Here is a 16,758-nt window from a genome sequence, read left to right as displayed (position 1 = left end):
GTGATGATACTTAGGAATAGGGTCATGAAGAGAAGGATCTTGAAATGAGGAGAGCATCTTGGATTATTTGAATGGGCCCTAAATCTGATGACAAGTGCCCTTATAAGACACACAGAGAAGAAGGTGATGTGGAGACAGAGACAGAGATTGGAGTGACATGGCCGCAAGCCAAGGGAGCTGGCAGCCACCACAAGTTAGAAGAGGCGTGCAGTGGATTCTTCCCTAGAGCCTCTGTAGTCAGTGGAGCCCTGCCGCCATCTTGATTCTGGGTTTCTGGCCTCCAGCACGTGAGAGAATCAATTCCTGTTGTTTTAAGTCACCCTGTTCGTGGTACTTTGTAATAGGAGCCACTGGAAAGTATACAGTAAGTAGTCAGATGGGTCACAATATACTGCTCGGCCCTGCGGCCCTGCCATGGGCTCCCCCTTCCCTCAGCCCTCTCCTCACCCTCCTCCTCCCTCCTGATGCCTCAGACCAAGCTGATAAGCCATTCTGCACGTCACCTAGGAAACTCATTCTCACCCAGGAGACTCCCCGGGATCTGTGGCCCCGCTATCCCACTCCTGGATGAACAACCAACAGAAACACATCCAGATGCTCACCAAACGCCGTACAACGCCATCCACAATGCCCCCAAACCGGGACGTGTCCAACGCGCAGCAGCGGTAGGATGGATAGACCGCGTTGTGTTCTCCCGAAGTGAGTATGCGCAGCAATGAGCGAGAGTGAGCGATGGCTGCAAGCAAGAGTGTGGTGTGGACGGATACCTCAAACACGGCGAGGGGAAGAGCCCAGACATAAAAGAGTGCTCCATTTATGTAAAGTGCAAAACACAGGCAGTACGCACCTATGTTGTTAGAAATCATGACAGTGGTTACCCTTGGTGGGGGAATGGGTAGTGCCTAGAGGAAGGCATGGTGGGTGGAGGATTTCTAGAAAGCTGTGGACATTCTGTTTCTTGGTCTGGGTGCTGATGATGCCAGTGTACTCAGCTTGCAAAAATTTAACAGGCGATAGGTAGTCTTTTCTGTGATGTATATTATTCTCAAATAAAAAAAGTTAGTTAAAAGAAAGACTCATTCTGAAAATCTTCCATGAACCTCAAGCTGGCTAAGGGTTCCCTCTAGATTCCCACGGCATCTTGTCAAGACTTCTCAACTTTTTACCTCATTGGATTGAAATCGGAAGTTTAATCCACGACTCAATATCATCTCACTCATCTGTGGACTCCCAGGACATTGAACACAGGCTCTGGCACATAGTAGGTGCTCAAGAAACACTTACTGACATCTGTTGGCATGGCCAAGGGCTTTGGTGTTCTCAGACTTCTTTCCCAGAGTTCCCTAGCCATCGGTCCCAGCACCCTGGACCACCGCAGGATTCCATGGTGGGACACACTCCTCCCCACTGCTGCTCCCCACCTCCTGAGTACCCCCACGACCGGCCTGTGCCTATCCTCATCCAAACACGTACAAGGCGGTAACCTTCTGACCCACCAGCCTGAGATCTCTACTAGCACAGACCACAGGGCTCACTCATCTTGGACCTTCAGAGCTTAGGCAAGAGCCAGACACACAATGTGGATTGAAGAACCAGGAGCCTCAAGTCCCTGGAGCTCTCTCTCCATCCAAGCCTAGAGGCAAGCACATACCTTTGTTCGTCTTAGCTTGTTTGAAACTGGGTGGAAATTTTCAAAAGATGTGTTCTTTAAAAGAAAAAGTAGTAAAGAGAATGAATAGGAAAGGCAAAAGCTTCTAAGTAGAAGGGTTTATAGAACAGATGTCTCACTCTAATGAAACCCAAGCCTGGCCACGAGCTGGCTAACTGGCAGCTTAAGAGGCTCCCCAGTACGGCTCCGTGCTCACCGCAGCCGTCTGGGTTGGGTGCCACACCTCCGGCCTGCAGCGGAGCCAGGTTAGGGCTACCACCAAGTCTGGAGAGGGTGGCCCTCCCTCCCAGCATCCCTGCACTCTCTCTCAGGTGAGCACACGTGCTTCTGAGGCTGGTTTCTGCTCTGCACCTCCTGCCTCTGGCCATGCATTAGTGATTCATCCGTTAGTTCTTTCCTTCACTCATCCCACCAATACTTTCGAGCACCCTTATGCAAGGGGCTTGTGCCAGCCCTGAGGATACCAGGGAGCATTGGTGGCTGGGGCCCTGCTTTCCAGGGCTTCCCAGCCTAGTTTGGGAAACACCCCAGTAACCAGAACTTCGATCCCAGGGGGATGAGCCCTGGAGCAGAGCAGGCACACAGAGGGGAGCCCTCTCCCAGGGTTGAAGGATTAGGGAAGGCTTTCCTGGAAGAAGAGACATCTCGGGTATCCCCTTGTATCCGAAATCAAGCTGATGCTTCCCCTGCTTCCTCTGAAGACTGGCCCCCAGAGCTGCAGGCTTCTTGTCTGAACCCTTCGCTTAACCACATCCTTGAGTAAATCACAGTGATGTCCACGGGGCTCTTTCTTATTGCCCTAGATATAAGCCAATGGGGCATCACCTAAGTACAAACTAGGTTAACGCAATTCTGGGTGGGAGGGTATGGGGGGGGGAGTGGCTGGCCAGAGACTGAGCTGATGGGGTGACTTACGTCAAGGAGAAGCTTTGGGGCAGTCCCTGGCGCACTCCAAAAGGCAGATTCTGACTCAGTAGATCTGGGGTGGGGCCTGAGCTCCCGCACACACTAACAGTTCCCAGTGCCGACACTGCTGGTCTGCCACCCATACTTGGAGTCAAAAGGCTTTGGGAGATCCAAGGGACTGAAGAACAGAAAAAACCTTCTTCAAGCAACCCCTCCCAAATAGTTTTTCAATCACTTTTTTGCTAAGTATTGACCAGACTGACTCACAGAGATGTCCAGTTGTGGCCTGGCCTGGACAAGGCCAAGCAGAGGCTAAAATCTGGCTCTTGCCCCACTCACCTACTCTGCCCCCTCCCCGCACTGTGGGGCCACTGGGGCAGTGAGCTGGCTGGCAGCAGCCCCGGGGGGTTGTGGGGCAGGGAGCCGCCGTGCTGTGCAGTCCCCACGGAGGGGCAGAGACCCTCAGCAGCCCCTCCAGGATCCCTGGGGACTGCACAACTTCTCTACCTCCTGCCTCTGAGGTGGACTCCGTAAGGTGGGCTCACGTCCTCTTGGAGAAAGTGAAATGAAATCCAGTCCACCCCCCAGTGCATTTGAGGCTATCAAAGCGGGGGTAGCGGCTGGCTCTCTCCCCTCTGACCAGAACAGGAAGGAAACTCAGGGATACTACAGCAGGAAGAAGGAGGGACACCAGGAAGAACTTCCCAGTGATCACATTCTTGAGGAGCCATGCTAAAGCAAGGGTGGGGTGGTGGAGGACTTGGTCTGCCCGTGCAGGGCTTCTAGCTTGGGTTAGGGGCAGGGGGCTGCAGCAAAACTTCAGGAGGGCCCCCAGGGCAAGCTTCTGAGTTTCCCAACCTTTCCCGTTTGCTACACTCTTCACCCCCTGCCCCCTACAGGCTCCAGCGCTGTCCATCTGGGCCGGGCACACCAGGGTTCTAGGGGTTAGCCCAGGTATTTCCTGACCCCAAGCCCCACCCCCAGCAGGTCCCCCGGGCCCCGCAGCATGGTGCCTTTGCACCCCCATGCCAGTCTGGAGGGTGAGGCTAATACTTTCTGGCAGGTAGAGGCAGGGCAGGCAGAGGGGGAGGCGGCACCCTGGGCTTCTGCATTCAGATCAGGGGAGCCAGCCACGAAGCGAGGGTTGGCGTGGCGTCGGCTGGCGGGGGGGTGGGCATTCCTCTTTCCGCTGGCTGCACATAGTTAATGGGGGGCCTTGTTCTGGCTGGGCACACAGCCCTGGAGGTGCTGGTGATGGCCGTGCCTTGTCCCAGCCCCCGGGATCTCAAGTCTCACTGAGTGAAACTGCAAATCTCCGGGGACCCTGGCACCTCCCTCATCCCACAGTCTCAACATGGCCTCGCTCGGGCTCCTTCCTCCCCTTCTCTTCCCCCTGCCTCTTCATTTATACACGATCATTTGTCTCTATAATATCCTGGGATCAGGAACGGCCAGCCCGGGGCGCCTGGGTGGCTCAGTCGTTAAGCGTCTGCCTTCAGCTCAGGGCAAGAACCCGGCGTTCTGGGATCGAGCCCTGCATCAGGCTCCTCCGCTGGGAGCCTGCTTCTTCCTCTCCCACTCCCCCTGCTTGTGTTCCCTCTCGCTGGCTGTCTCTCTCTCTTTCGAATAAATAAATAAAATCTTAAAAAAAAAAAAAAAAAGGAACAGCCAGCCCGACAGGAAACGGGCCCCAAGAGATCAGAGGACTTGTCCAAAGGCCCTCAGCAAGTTGGTGGCAAACAGAATTCTAGCCCGGGATCTCCTGATTCCAATTCCGCTAACCAGAGAGCAGACCTAGGGCTCAGGTGGGCCAGTGTCCGGGGAGTCTCAGACAAAATTGGAGGAGGGGACCTATTGACATCTTCCCATTCTTCCAGAATGGGCAGCACCTCACTGCACAGTAGCCGGAGGTGGGAGAGGCGGGAGGGGCGGAGCCAGCAGGGTTCTGCAGGTACTGAGGGGGCTCGCACAGGGCACGAAATCTTTGTCTGCCCCCACCCCGACCAGCCACGGTGGCTGTTATATGGAGAACTGTTGCTGCAATACCGGGTGCTGAGCAGGCTGTGCCTGCGAGGAGTAGACACTCAGTAAACGTTTATCAGTTGAATAAATGAATAGTAATAGTTAACGCCCATTGAGGTTACTATGCGTCAGACACTCTTCTAAGCATTTTCCATATATTATCTCATTCAGCCCTCCCAACAGCCCTCTGAGGTGGCTATCATTAGCGTCCCTATCATGTCCAGCTGAGGAAATGAAGGCACCAAAGAGTAAATCCTTTCCCAAAGACCTGTAAAAGGCAAAGCCAGGATCCGAGCCCTGGAGGGGCAGCTCCGGAGCTCATGCGCTTAACTACTCTGCTATTCTCCGAAAACTGGGACGGGCTGCAACTCACACAGAGACCTGCCCATTCAAGCAAAGGCCTTGCCACCCACAGTTACACCGAGATTCAGATGCGCCCCATGCATCATCTGGGCACAGCGCACCCCATACCCCTGGCCCCTTGCAGACGTCATGCTCAGGCCAAGGAGTGCCCCCAGCCCAGGAGCACCCAGTGTCCCCTCCAGCCCTGAGGCCACCTCGGGTGCATCCCCAACAGAAGCTGCCTCTTCTGCCCTGAGGCATCCCTCCTCAAGGCACCCCTCCTCCCATCCATTCCTGTACTTGTGTCCACCCCCCGGGTCTATCAGGATTGTAAGGACAGAAGACATGTATCTGTCATGTGAGGAATCAGAGGACAGAGCACAGAGACGTGGTCTCATTTGAATCTATGACCACTTGGAATGGGAGATGGGAGGCCGCGCAAGAGATTTCCTCATTCTAAAATTCAGAAATATGGGGCTCGGAGAGGTGAAGAGCAAGACAATTTACAGGACCCCGTGCAAAACAAAAATGTGGGGCCACCCTGTAAGACGGCAAGAGCAGGCAGCATTCACCCAAGCACAGGGCCTGTGTGGCGGCCGAAGCAGCCCCGGTCTAAGGGGTGAGCCCAAGTCACCCAGCTCCCAAGTGCGGAAGCTGGTAACCATGCTGGGAGAGCTGGGGTCCAGTCCGGTCTAAGAAGTGAGCTGGCTCCCGGGCTCCGGGCTCTCCTGGGTCTGCCCCCAGGTAAATGAGGGCGGGAGCCCAAGCCCTGTCCCAATTCTTGTTCTCTCTTGCTTTTGTCCTAGACAATAGTCCCCTTCCTTTCTTCTCTCCTCCCAGCCTCCTAATCGGCTCTGTCCACCACAAAGGCAGGGGATTAGTTTACGGCCCCTTCCTGCCTCAGCCTTCACAATCCCTGGACACTCGATCCACCTCCCCTTCCTCAGACACCCCCACCCTCGGGCTGCCCCAGATCTGGAGCCCAGCTGGAGGGAGAAAGACCGAATGCATAGTCCTGTAGTGTTTGTGGCCCTGTTCAGAGTGCCCCCTGCAGGTAGAGGCTGGTACACGTGTGTGTGTGTGTGTGTGTGTGTGTGTGTGTGTGTGTGTACATGCAAGCACGTGCCCATGCGTTTGAAGGGGTTTGTGATGCGGTCCTAAGAGGAAGGGAACCAGGAGCACAGATCCTGCCTTCAGGAAGCTGCCCGTCGGAAGCCCGAGTTCTGGCCCTTCCCAGAGAGCTCCAACTTCTCGTGCAAAGAGATACCGCTCCTGCCCTGAATCTGAACCCAATGAGGCAGAGAGTCTTTGTCAGGGGGACAGACAGATGGACACACACACAGCCCCTCAACAGACATGGGTATGCAGTCCTACTTGATATTTTCTTGGCGGCATGGGGGGTGGGGAACAACATCCTCTACAGGCTAAGCACTCTTCCAAGCAGGACCTTGCTTAATACAACCACTTCATCGGGGACAGACGATTATTCTGTTTTGCAAATGAGTGTCCACCTAGGGCTTCTAGCGCCCACTCCTGTGGTTTTTCCCTTGCACAACTGCCTCTCCAGAGGTTTCTGCATCGACGGCATCAGTTAGCACGAGCTTTCCTCCCTCCATGCGCCTGCCGGCTGCTCCTTATCTGGACCTGCCTGGTGCCCGTCTCACTCCCCGCAAAGTGTCACCTTGATTTGTGTGCTTGTCTTATCTCCCTCGCTGAGCCCCCAGGGCAGAGAAAAGAGGAGCCCCCAAGCTTACCTCTGACCATGTCTCTCCCCCTTCGCCGGGTGTCCCCCTCCCCATCTGAGAGGGGGAGGAAGGACAGGACATCCCCGCCCAGGGCAGATGCAGCAGAAAGCCTTCAGCACCGTGCTCCCAAATGAATATTTGCTCCCCACACAGCGTGAGAGTTTGAGCGGCATTATCACTGACCATTAACAAAGGGGACGGGGAGGGGCAGCTGGGTGGATCAGTCGTTAAGCATCTGCCTTCGGCTCAGGTCATGATCCCAGGGTCCTGAGATCGAGCCCCACATCGGGCTCCCCGCTCAGCGGGAAGCCTGCCTCTCCCTCTCCCACTCCCCCTGCTGGTGTTCCCTTTCCCCGCTGTGTCTCTCTGTCAAATAAATAAATAAATAAAATCTTCAAAAAAATAAAAACCAACAAAAAACAAAGGGAACGGGGAGAGCGCAGCATAAGCTGGGACGGGAGGCATTATCAGGATGCGAACAGTGTGCTATGGCAAGTGGGCTTGAACCTGGGTTTGAACACGCTCTATCCTCAGAGTTAGCCCCATGGAACAGCACAGTCCTATATGCAAAGGAACATGAAGCAAATTGGGAGAGACCCAGGGCCTGGGGAAAAGAATCCTTAGGCTGGGTCCACCTAAGGGAAGGCTTCCTTCCTACAGGAGGTGTTAAAAGCCCCTTAGCGGCTGCTGCCTTGGCTTGTTTCCCAGGAGTCAATGGTAACTCAGGTCGGGGGACCATTCAAACTTGCAAATCACACAGGGAGGTGGAAAAAACCTCAACAGTTTTGATCCTCCATGGGCCACCTGAGCGAGCACCCCCTCCCTGCCCTGCGGTGACCCTAGCAATGAACTGGGCTGGGGTGGTAGAAGGGGACAGTGATGGCACCTCCTTTGCACCACCACTCCTCCCCTCTTCCCCCTTCAGTAGTCCATCTGCCTTGGCTTTGAGCCTAGGGACCATGTCCAAATCCCTGACAGCAGTGCAATGGAAGGCACTCAGCACCCTCCTCCCATCCGCCTGTCTGGACACTCTCAGGGACACCCCCACCTCCTCCAGCACCTCCAAGGGCAAAGGGGAGGGGACAGTGGCAGGGAGAGAGGAGAGGAGAACTGTGTTCTAGATTCAACCCTCTGGGTCTCACTCCCAGCCAAGCCCTAGATTGACGGAGTGGCATCGGTAAGACGCAGGGCCACTTTGTACCTGCCTCAGTTTCTCTTTCCAAGGGAGATCAGTGTTGGGTAATAGCAATAGCCCTTCTGTGTCGGCATATGCTGGGTGCCAAGCGCTCTGCCAAACTGCAAGCTTGATACTCTTCTGCCCATTTTGAAGCTAAGGCACTGGCGGCCCAGGGAGGTGCAGAGTCAGGGAGCGCCGTCCAGTGAGTCAGTGCTGGAGCTGAGATTTGAACCCTTGCGGTCAGGCTGCAAACAAGAGCTTCTTCCCCGGCAGCAGAGAGAGAGACAGAGACAGAGAGGGTCTCGGCCCCTGGGGTGCCGGATGCTGCCTGGGGTTGGCTAGACGCCTGTGGCTGGGAGCAGCCTAAATGATTTATCCCAGCTGCTAAACACCTTGAATCTGTTTTTGTTTTTCATATGTGTGGCCTGAGGCGAAAAAGGCCGAGAGCCTGCTCTGGACTATCCCACCTCGAGGAGTGAGATAGAAAATCTATGGTGATCAAGTAACAGAGCCCCAGGATGTTCTGTGTTGGAGGCTCTTGCTTTCCCTTCTCCTGGAGGGCCTTCCCTATCCACCCCCATCTGAATCCCCTGGTCCTTCAGGAATCAGGATGGGGCCTCTCATCCCTCCCCCGGGGCCTCCCCTGACCAGCACGGTCCTCCCTGTCCTCTCAGTGGCCCTGACCTCACTGCTGGTCCTCCGGGGACCTTCCCCATGACCATCTGGTACAGTGAGCCAGCTCTTCCTGTCTCCCCTCACATCCCCATCCCCATCCTGACTGCCTCACAGAGGACCCAGCACCTTCTCCTTCAAGCAGCCCCCACAGAGGAGCTCCTAGAGACCCTGCTGGCCGATGGGATGGGAATGAAACCACCGCCACCTCTCGAGAAAGACAAGAAACCGGAACTAGGCTTTAAGGGACTGTTCCACCTGGGAGTTCAACGTGCCCAGAGTCTCGCCCATTCACTCAGAGCTCCAGACCCCCCCACTCTGACCCCCCGAGTGGCAGTAGTTAGGACGAAATCCCACCACTGGCTAGTGGCCTCAGGCCAACTCTTAGCGTCTGAACGTCCCAGTTTCCTCATCCGTAAGATAGGGATAACCCTGGACCTTCTCTCCCTGAGTTCCCATGAGCTGAGGCAGGAAACACCAGCTGCTAGGTTAAGGCAGCCAGGCCAGCGCCATGGCACTTTCCTAGGCCCCAGGGATGACCTTCCTGACAATCTGGTTTCTTCCTGGAAGAAAAGTAATAGTCCAGGAAATGAAAATGTCAACCTGGAAGGCATCCCCACTGTGTGCAAGAGCAGATGGGAGAGGCAAAACACTGGGCTCGAGGTGCTTCCCTGGCCCCCGCCTTAGATTCTGTATCTCACACGATTCATCAGAGGGGGCCTGATGCCCCAGGGCTGGGGAAATTCAAGATGCAGACCTTCCTTATGAGCTTTGGAGGAGGAAGAGGACAGTGGCACAGAGGACACCTCGGCAGCTCTAGGGGTGCCCTGTTGCAGAGCAGCTGGGCCCAGCCCCCACCTGCCCGCTGCCAGCCCGCCCGTGGCCTGCTCTGGCATGGCTCCGGGGGGCGCAGTGCCAACCCCTGAGCCCTACCCCCCCCCATGTCCTTTCACTGCTTCCAAAATAACTCTGCTCCCTGCCCAAGTTTGGCCTTTTGGATGTTTTTCTCCTCCTGAGACCTGTTCTTCCATGTCTGAAGGGCGGGAGGAAAGACCTGAGTTGTCATTAGAAATGGGGACCACCCCTTTTTTTAGTAAGGAACTAGCTAGCACAAAGGGGCTCCCACAACCCTGAGAGCCCCTGATTCAGTGAGTCCATTTCAGTTTGGCTAAAAGAAGGCATCTTTTCCAACCTGAAAAAGAGGGTTGGAAATTTCTCCCCCACCCCTGTCTCTTGTACCTTCCCAATGCCCCAGTGGGACTCCTTGCCTTGGCCCTGCACCCAACAGAGTGAGTTACTAGACTAAGGTCACACAGCCCATTAGGGACGAGCTCAGATGAGAATCCTTACTGGCCCCTAAGGGCATGTGGCTGGGGCAGAAATCCCAACTGCCCAGTGAGCACACCTGCTTTTCCTCGGGCTATACCAGGGAAGGCCCTAATTCCACAGAAATCCCACTTCTGGGGAGAAGCTGGACTCTCCAGACAGGAGTGACCCGGAAGCCCAGACTTCTCTTCTCTGGAGAGTCTCCCACCAGGTATCAGACCAGGGCCCATCTCCTCACGTGTCCCTGTGACAAGAGGATCACTTCCGCCATCATCTAGGGGGCTGGGAGCTCAAAGCTGAACGGGCTCTTTGAAAAGCCCATTTCCCTGAGGGACAGTGGGAGGGGGCTTTATTAGGACAGAAGGAGGGAGGGAGGGAGGAAGAAAGGAAGAACGTAGGCCTGTGGGCAGGCGATCTGATGGGGCTCTAGAAGACCACACTGGCACCTTCCATCCCCACCCTGTCACAGGTGGCTCTGTTATTCCCTTTCTGGGCCTCAGCAGATCATTTGCAGTTCAAAAGATGGAGAAAAACAATATAAATTGTCAACCTTTGAAAGTGGGTATAAACATGAAAGACACCCTGTTTCACTTTCTTTGTCTCATGGGCTCCTCCCCTGCCCCCTTCCAAGTAAATACTGTTCCTGCTCCCACATTCAAGATGAAGAAGCTAACTGTGGAGAGGTTAAGTGACTTGTCCAAAGACTCACCGCTCCTAACTAGTGGGGCAGAGACTGGAGGCCACAGCCAGAGCCTCCCGGCCTCCCGGGCAGGGCCTCCCCATGCGGTGCCCTGTCCTGTGCCCCGTCCGTCTCTCGGCCCGATGGGCACGGGGCAGAGTGGGAAGCGGGCTGTGGCACGTGTGGGGCCATCAGGGTTGAGAGCCCACGGCATGGGGGAAGGCGGGGTTGAACGGGGGGGGGGGGGGGGCGGGCTGGGGGCCAACTCTGCTCCGAGCCAGGCCTTCTTCTCCTCCGCCAGCCACCCCACCCGGCCGCGCCCAGCGCTTGCTGCTGCCAGAGCCCAGAGGTTTCCTTTTTCTTTTGCCTAGGGTTGTTTCCTGCCTTTCCTTTGAACTGGGGTGTTGGCTCCTCCACGCACTCATCCTCCTCCGGCGACCCCCCAGGACTGCCCTCTGATGGGCCCGTTCCCGCAGGCTGCACTTTGGAGGAAGGCTGGCACCCCACTTCCTGGAATCACTCTCCCTGGCTTTGCCCTTCTCCTCTCTGCCCTGGTCTGGGTGCTGTCTGGGTCCCCCTCCTCCCTTCCCGCAGTCCCTTCCCCTACTGCCCACCTCGGCCAAGCAGTTCTCACTGGAGGCTTTCTCTTCCTGCATCCGGGGAGCAGGCTCACGGTTGGTTTCTCCCTACCCCTCCCGCTCCAGTTTTTCGACGAAATGTGTAGACATTGAGGTCCAGAAAAGTTTGGGAGCTCACATCACAGTAACCGAGAGACCAAGGATCAGACCTCACAAATCCCAAGTTTCAGGAAGGCAGAGATGGCTCAGGCTCTTAGAATCTACCAGAAAGGGAAACTGAGGCCTGACCCAGGAAGGGTAGACTTGGAGTGAGACAGGAGCTCGGGCACATTGAGCCTCCAGGCACATCCTGCCCAAGGCCGGCTCTCATCTGCTGAAGCTGCTCATTCATGCGTCCTTGCTTCTTCCTGCGATAGGCCCGCAAGGCCCATCAGGACATGCTGGGAGGAGGCTGGCATCTTTCATCTGCTGTCCACCTCCTGCCCCGGGTGCCCTAAGACTGCACCAGCCAGCAGAACACTATAGCTGCTCTGGGTTCCCAGTACAGCGCCTTCAGTCTCCTTGCCAGCTACTCCTCCGTCTCGTGGCCCCCACCACACACACACACACACACACACACACACACACACCCCAATTCCACGCCTTTCACAGAACAGTCCTCCTCCTCTCTTCCCAATGCTAGCTCCAGGACTTCCTCCTCCAGGAAGACTTCCATGCCTAACACTTCTTGGCCCCAGTCACCATAACAACAACATTGGCTAGCACTGACTGAGCTCTTCCCACAGGTCACACACTATGCCAAACCCTTTACAAACACGACTTCAGTGAATCCACATAGCAACCCTATGAGATAGATATTAGCTCCCTTTACAGATGAGGAAACTAAGTCACAGATCAACTGGACCAGGTTCACATGGCTTAGTGATGAGTCATCCCTCTGCTCTGTTATGGCTGATGCCTGTGCTTTTAACCCCTCTGCCATCCCCCAGTGGCCTGACTCCATCTGGTCATGGGTAACCCCCCAGGCAGTGATGGGGAGGATGCAAATTACCTAGAATTGAGACCCTTACACACATACACACACACACACGACGACCTTGAAAACAAGCTCAGTGGTTATCACGGGCAGTCTGAAAGGGAGTGAAGTCCCAAGAAGACAATGAGCAGCCTGACTAGGGCTGCCCAGAGGATTGGCCCCTCTCTTAGCCCCCAAAGCAGTGGGCATTGGAGATGGACACTCAGGGCCAAATGCAAGTGTAGGGGCCTCCCAAGAAGGCTTTTCTCCCACCATCTGCTCCTGATACGGCTCGACTTTGGGAGCAAAAGGAGGCACAGAGTAACTACTCAGATTCTCCCATTCAGGGACAACTCTGGGTCTTTGCCAACAAGTATTTGCTCTCTGGAGATCCCCGTCCCTTCACTGTGTGTATGGGGTAGAATACAGCAAGAGACATCATGTCTTCATGTCACCATCAGTCTGGAATGCCCCCAGAGCTCCACCTCCTCCAGATGGGTTTCCAGAACAGGACCTACCCAGGAAGAAGGTTCAAACCCCAGTGAGGCTCACGGCCACTCAGTTTGGGAGGAGACTTCAAAAAATGAGAGATATTTGAAAGATGGTGACTATTTCAAGCCTGTCCTCCCAACTTTGATCAAACAGGGATGGTGTTGGGGTTCAAAAGAATCATTATTTTTGGACTTGAGTGTCAAAGTAAAGGATAGCAGTTGGGTGTAAAGAAGACTTCCTGGTCTTCGCTAGAAGCAAGAGGGAGGAAGGTAGAGGTGTGTTCACCATGAGAGGTAGCTGCCTAGAAAGAGGGACTCTCACCCTCCTGGGGTGGGGAAGCAGATGTGAAGTAATTTTTATTGGGGCAGGTCTAGGACCCCCAGGTATCTGCTGGAGTCCATGTTCCTTGGTGCCACCTATGGTTCAATCTATGGCTCCGTCTGAGATCCTCAGGTACCCAGGAAGGCCGGCCACTTCCTGCACACCTGTCACTTCCTGTACACCTATCACTTCCTGCACACCTGTCACTTCCTGTACACCCAACTGCCTGAATCTTACTTTTCACCTTCTCGACCCTGTGTCAGGAAGACTCAAGTGTCCACTCCCCTCCCGCCCCCACCCCCACTGTCGACTGACTCCTTGGGCTGCAGGCCCCCCGAACAACCAAGCATCGACCAAGACCGGCACCCGCAGATGACTCCCTAGCACATACCTTTCTTCTTCCTGCCAGAGACCATTCCCTTGGGTTCTTTTTATTTTAAGATTTTATTTAGTTATTTATTTGAGAGAGGAGGGTCGGGAGCAGAGGGAGAGGGACAAGCAGACTCCATGCTGAGTGTAGAGCCGATGTGGGGCTCGATCCCAGGACTCCAAGATCATGACCTGAGCCAAAATCAAGAGTCGGACACCCAACTGCCTGAGCCACCCAGCAACCCTCCCTTGAGTTCTGTACTCACCCCTGGACTCCATTTCCCTCCTGTGTGAAGTGTCCTGGGAGCTTGCTTCCACCTCCATTGAACACCCAGCAGCAGGCATGATAATAATAGCCACTATTTCTACATCTTCCCCTGTGTGTCAGGCACAGACATATTATCTCATTTCGTCCTCCCTGCTACCCACTTCTCTCCATACACAAACGATGAACCCGAGGCTCAGAGGAAGCTCAGTGACTCAGTAGGTAGCAAAGCTTGGAAGGAACCAGGGTTTGGGGGCCCAGACAGAGAGGCACGGCTGATTCCATCATCAAACGTAAATCTGCGGCGTCCTCCGCTAGAGCTGGGCTCCTTGAGGCAAGGCCAGCCTGGGCATTTCCTGACATAGCTGGGGAGGAAGCGAGCCCCACGACCTCCCTGCCCTCGCTCCTTTCAATGACAACCCTCATGCCTGCTCCACCTTCCTGAGAGGCAAAGGAAGAGAGCCACCCCCAGGCCAGCTGCCCCCAGCAGAGACCCTTCATCTACCATCCACATGAGACCTGTCCGCAGTCCAGGGCAGGGGACATGTCCCCCCAGTATTCCAGAGCCCACTGTTAAATCCCCCATATTGTCTCAGGACCCTACTCCTCCCCTCTCCCGCTCTCTGAACCACAGTCTGAGTTTTGGGAGAGAGAGGCTTTCTCTATTCCCACAGAGACACAAGACAAGCTCAGACAGTGCCACTGCCGCTGAACCCAAATGCAGACCTCACAGCTCCAGAGAACTGTGACAAGGTGGTGGAAAATCTTCCATCGGCATGGATGGTGGGACACTGGGATTCCAAAGGTGGCACTGTACCTCTCCTTCCCCAAGTTCTTCCAGAAAAAGGGTCAGTCTGGAAAGACAGGTGCTGAGAATGGAGGTTGGAGCAGCCAATCTCTGGAAGGTCCCATCCCCTCACCCCTTCAAGGCCCCATCCCCCCACCCCAGGAAAAGGCCCTTCCTTCTGCTCCCCCAGAGAAAGACTCTACAAATGCCATTTCCAAACTTTCTAGCCCCAGAGCCCTCTCTTCAAATGAAACAATGTCATATACCCCCAATTTATAAAACGGCTCAAAGTGGGGCTGCCCTAGCTGTAGCAGGCATGGGGGCCAGAGCCAGCCCTCCTCTGCCAGCTGTGGGGACACCCTCACAGCCCCCCAAGGGGCTCACAGTGTTTACCCCTGCCGTCACCTCCTGGTCTGTGAAGGATTCAATTTGCCCTTTTGGAATGTGGACACTATTTACTCCCCCCACTCCCCGCCCTGGTCCCCCGCCTGTGCTTCTTGAAGGGACATCCAACTAGGGACAGAAGGACTGGGGGCGGGGGGAGCTCCAGGAAGGGTTGCAATTCAGGACCCTCCACATGCCGCCAGGACAACCCCACAACTGAGTGTCCTGATTCCATTTAGCTCAACAGACACTGCTGGACTCCTGTGAAAACTAGCCCAGCCCCCTCTTCCTCGGAGATCGCAGGTCCTGGAGCCCCAGAGCCTGTCCCTGGGACAGAAGGTCCCAGACTTTCCCACCTGAACTCCTCTGAGAAAAGGTGAAGGAGCCTGAGCAGGGCTGGGGGTGGGGGCAGGTTTCCTCCCCAGAGCAGAGGTGGGGGTGGGTGAGGTGGTCTGGAATGCGCTCTCACACCCTCCTCCTGCCCAGGTGGGAGCAGGGAGTGCCCCCAGCCCTGAGGCTCTGAGGGGGAAACTCCTCTGAGCCTACCTCGGGACAGCTGCCCCCAATAGGGTCCCCTTCACGCGCCATCTCACCCCAACTCAGCTCTAAAAATGGTTCTCTGGTTTTCGGCCTCAGAGCCTGCCCGCAAATTAGTGTCTCTGACAGCCTCTTGGGACACGACTTCAGGGAGGCCCCTGGGGGAGCCAGGAGGCCTCAGCAGAGGGAGACGGTGCTGGCAGGGGCCCTTCTGGAGGAGCCAAGAGTGAGCAAGGCCCCGCTCCCAGCTTCTGGGATCCCCCCACCACCACCACCAAGGCCACCCAGCCTCAGTATGACAGCTCTGCTCTCCTTGCCATGGCAGAGGGACAGATGATCTCTGCACCCCACTGGAGCCCCTCCCCTCTCCTCTACCACCAAATCAGTCGGCTTCTTTTCAGCCACGGTCCTGGGCACTGCTGTGCGGGGGGGGGGGGGGGGGGGGAGCCCCGGGGCCCTCCAGCTGCAGTGTCCAGACACCCACCTCTTACCAAGCCTGAGCTCCCACAGTGAAGGGGCCATTCTCATACAGGGGCCACTGAGAAACTGAGGGAAGCCCGGCCCCATCATTTGTCTGATCTGCCCTCTCAGACTCACTCTGCCCCCCCACCGCCCCCAACACACAGGCGCGCCTCAGCCCAGTCTCGCAGCAGTCCACTTGGAAGGGGAAGAGCTCTCCCCGGATGCCCATGCCTCCCGGCCCCAGCCTGGCAGGTGCCCTAGCCGGAGGTCGGGGCTGGGCGCTAGCGGGCGGCCAGGCGGGAGCAGGGAGGGACGTGCGGGCCAGTACTCACAGGTAAGCCGTCAGGGGGTCCAGGTCCCCCGGCACGGCGGAGAGCCCGAGCTCCGAGCAGTCGGCCGACAGCATGATGCCGTCCTCCTGGCAGTGGCAGGGGGCCGGGCAGGCGGCGGGCGCCGGGCCGGGCTGGGGGGCGCCGCGGGCGCACGGGGAGGCGCACAGCGCGGCGCACAGCCACAGCGCCCTGAGTGCCGGCGGGCTGGGCATCTCGGCGGCCGGCGGCCGGGGCACCTGGCGGGCGGGCGGGCGCTCCGGCGCGGTGGCCGCCGCGGCTCGCCTCTGGGTCCCGCGGCCGGGCCGGCGGGCTGCGCCGTCGAGGGGGAGCGCCTCGCGGGCTCTGCTGGGCGTCGTGGGCGGCAGCGGCGGCAGCGCGGGGACGGTGCAGTCAGAAAGGGGCAGGCATTGTTGAGTGATCTTCGTTATTCAGTTTCACAGGCTGGGCTTGGCAAGGGAGGGAGACACAGGGAGGAGGAGTCAAGGAAACTTTCTGTGCTGTGGCTCGCTCCCCTTCCCTCCTTCGGAGCTGGCAGGAATTTCATCCAGGAAAGAAAAAAAAAAAGCAAAGAAACCCTAAGAGAGCGAGCAGAGACGGCACGTCAGGGACCCGCTCTTGCACTTGTTTGGAAACCATGGGATGTCCCAGGACCCAGGCTTGCGGGATGGGGACCCTCTT

General features: G+C 56.5%; 1 protein-coding gene across 1 annotated transcript in view; it reads right to left on the bottom strand.

Moving 5' to 3' along the window:
- LGR6 (leucine rich repeat containing G protein-coupled receptor 6) overlaps window positions 1-16,292 on the bottom strand; it is a 118,004-nt gene extending 101,712 nt beyond the window's left edge. Inside the window, exon 1 of the mRNA XM_057315721.1 lies at window positions 16,081-16,292. Coding sequence (XP_057171704.1) covers window positions 16,081-16,292 — 212 coding nt within the window. The remainder of the gene's footprint in view (window positions 1-16,080) is intronic.
- Window positions 16,293-16,758: the final 466 nt, after the last annotated feature.

The sequence above is a fragment of the Ursus arctos genome, unplaced genomic scaffold, assembly GCF_023065955.2.
Source record: "Ursus arctos isolate Adak ecotype North America unplaced genomic scaffold, UrsArc2.0 scaffold_2, whole genome shotgun sequence".
Taxonomy (NCBI): Eukaryota; Metazoa; Chordata; class Mammalia; order Carnivora; family Ursidae; genus Ursus; species Ursus arctos.
This window is presented reverse-complemented; position numbering and strand designations above follow the sequence as displayed.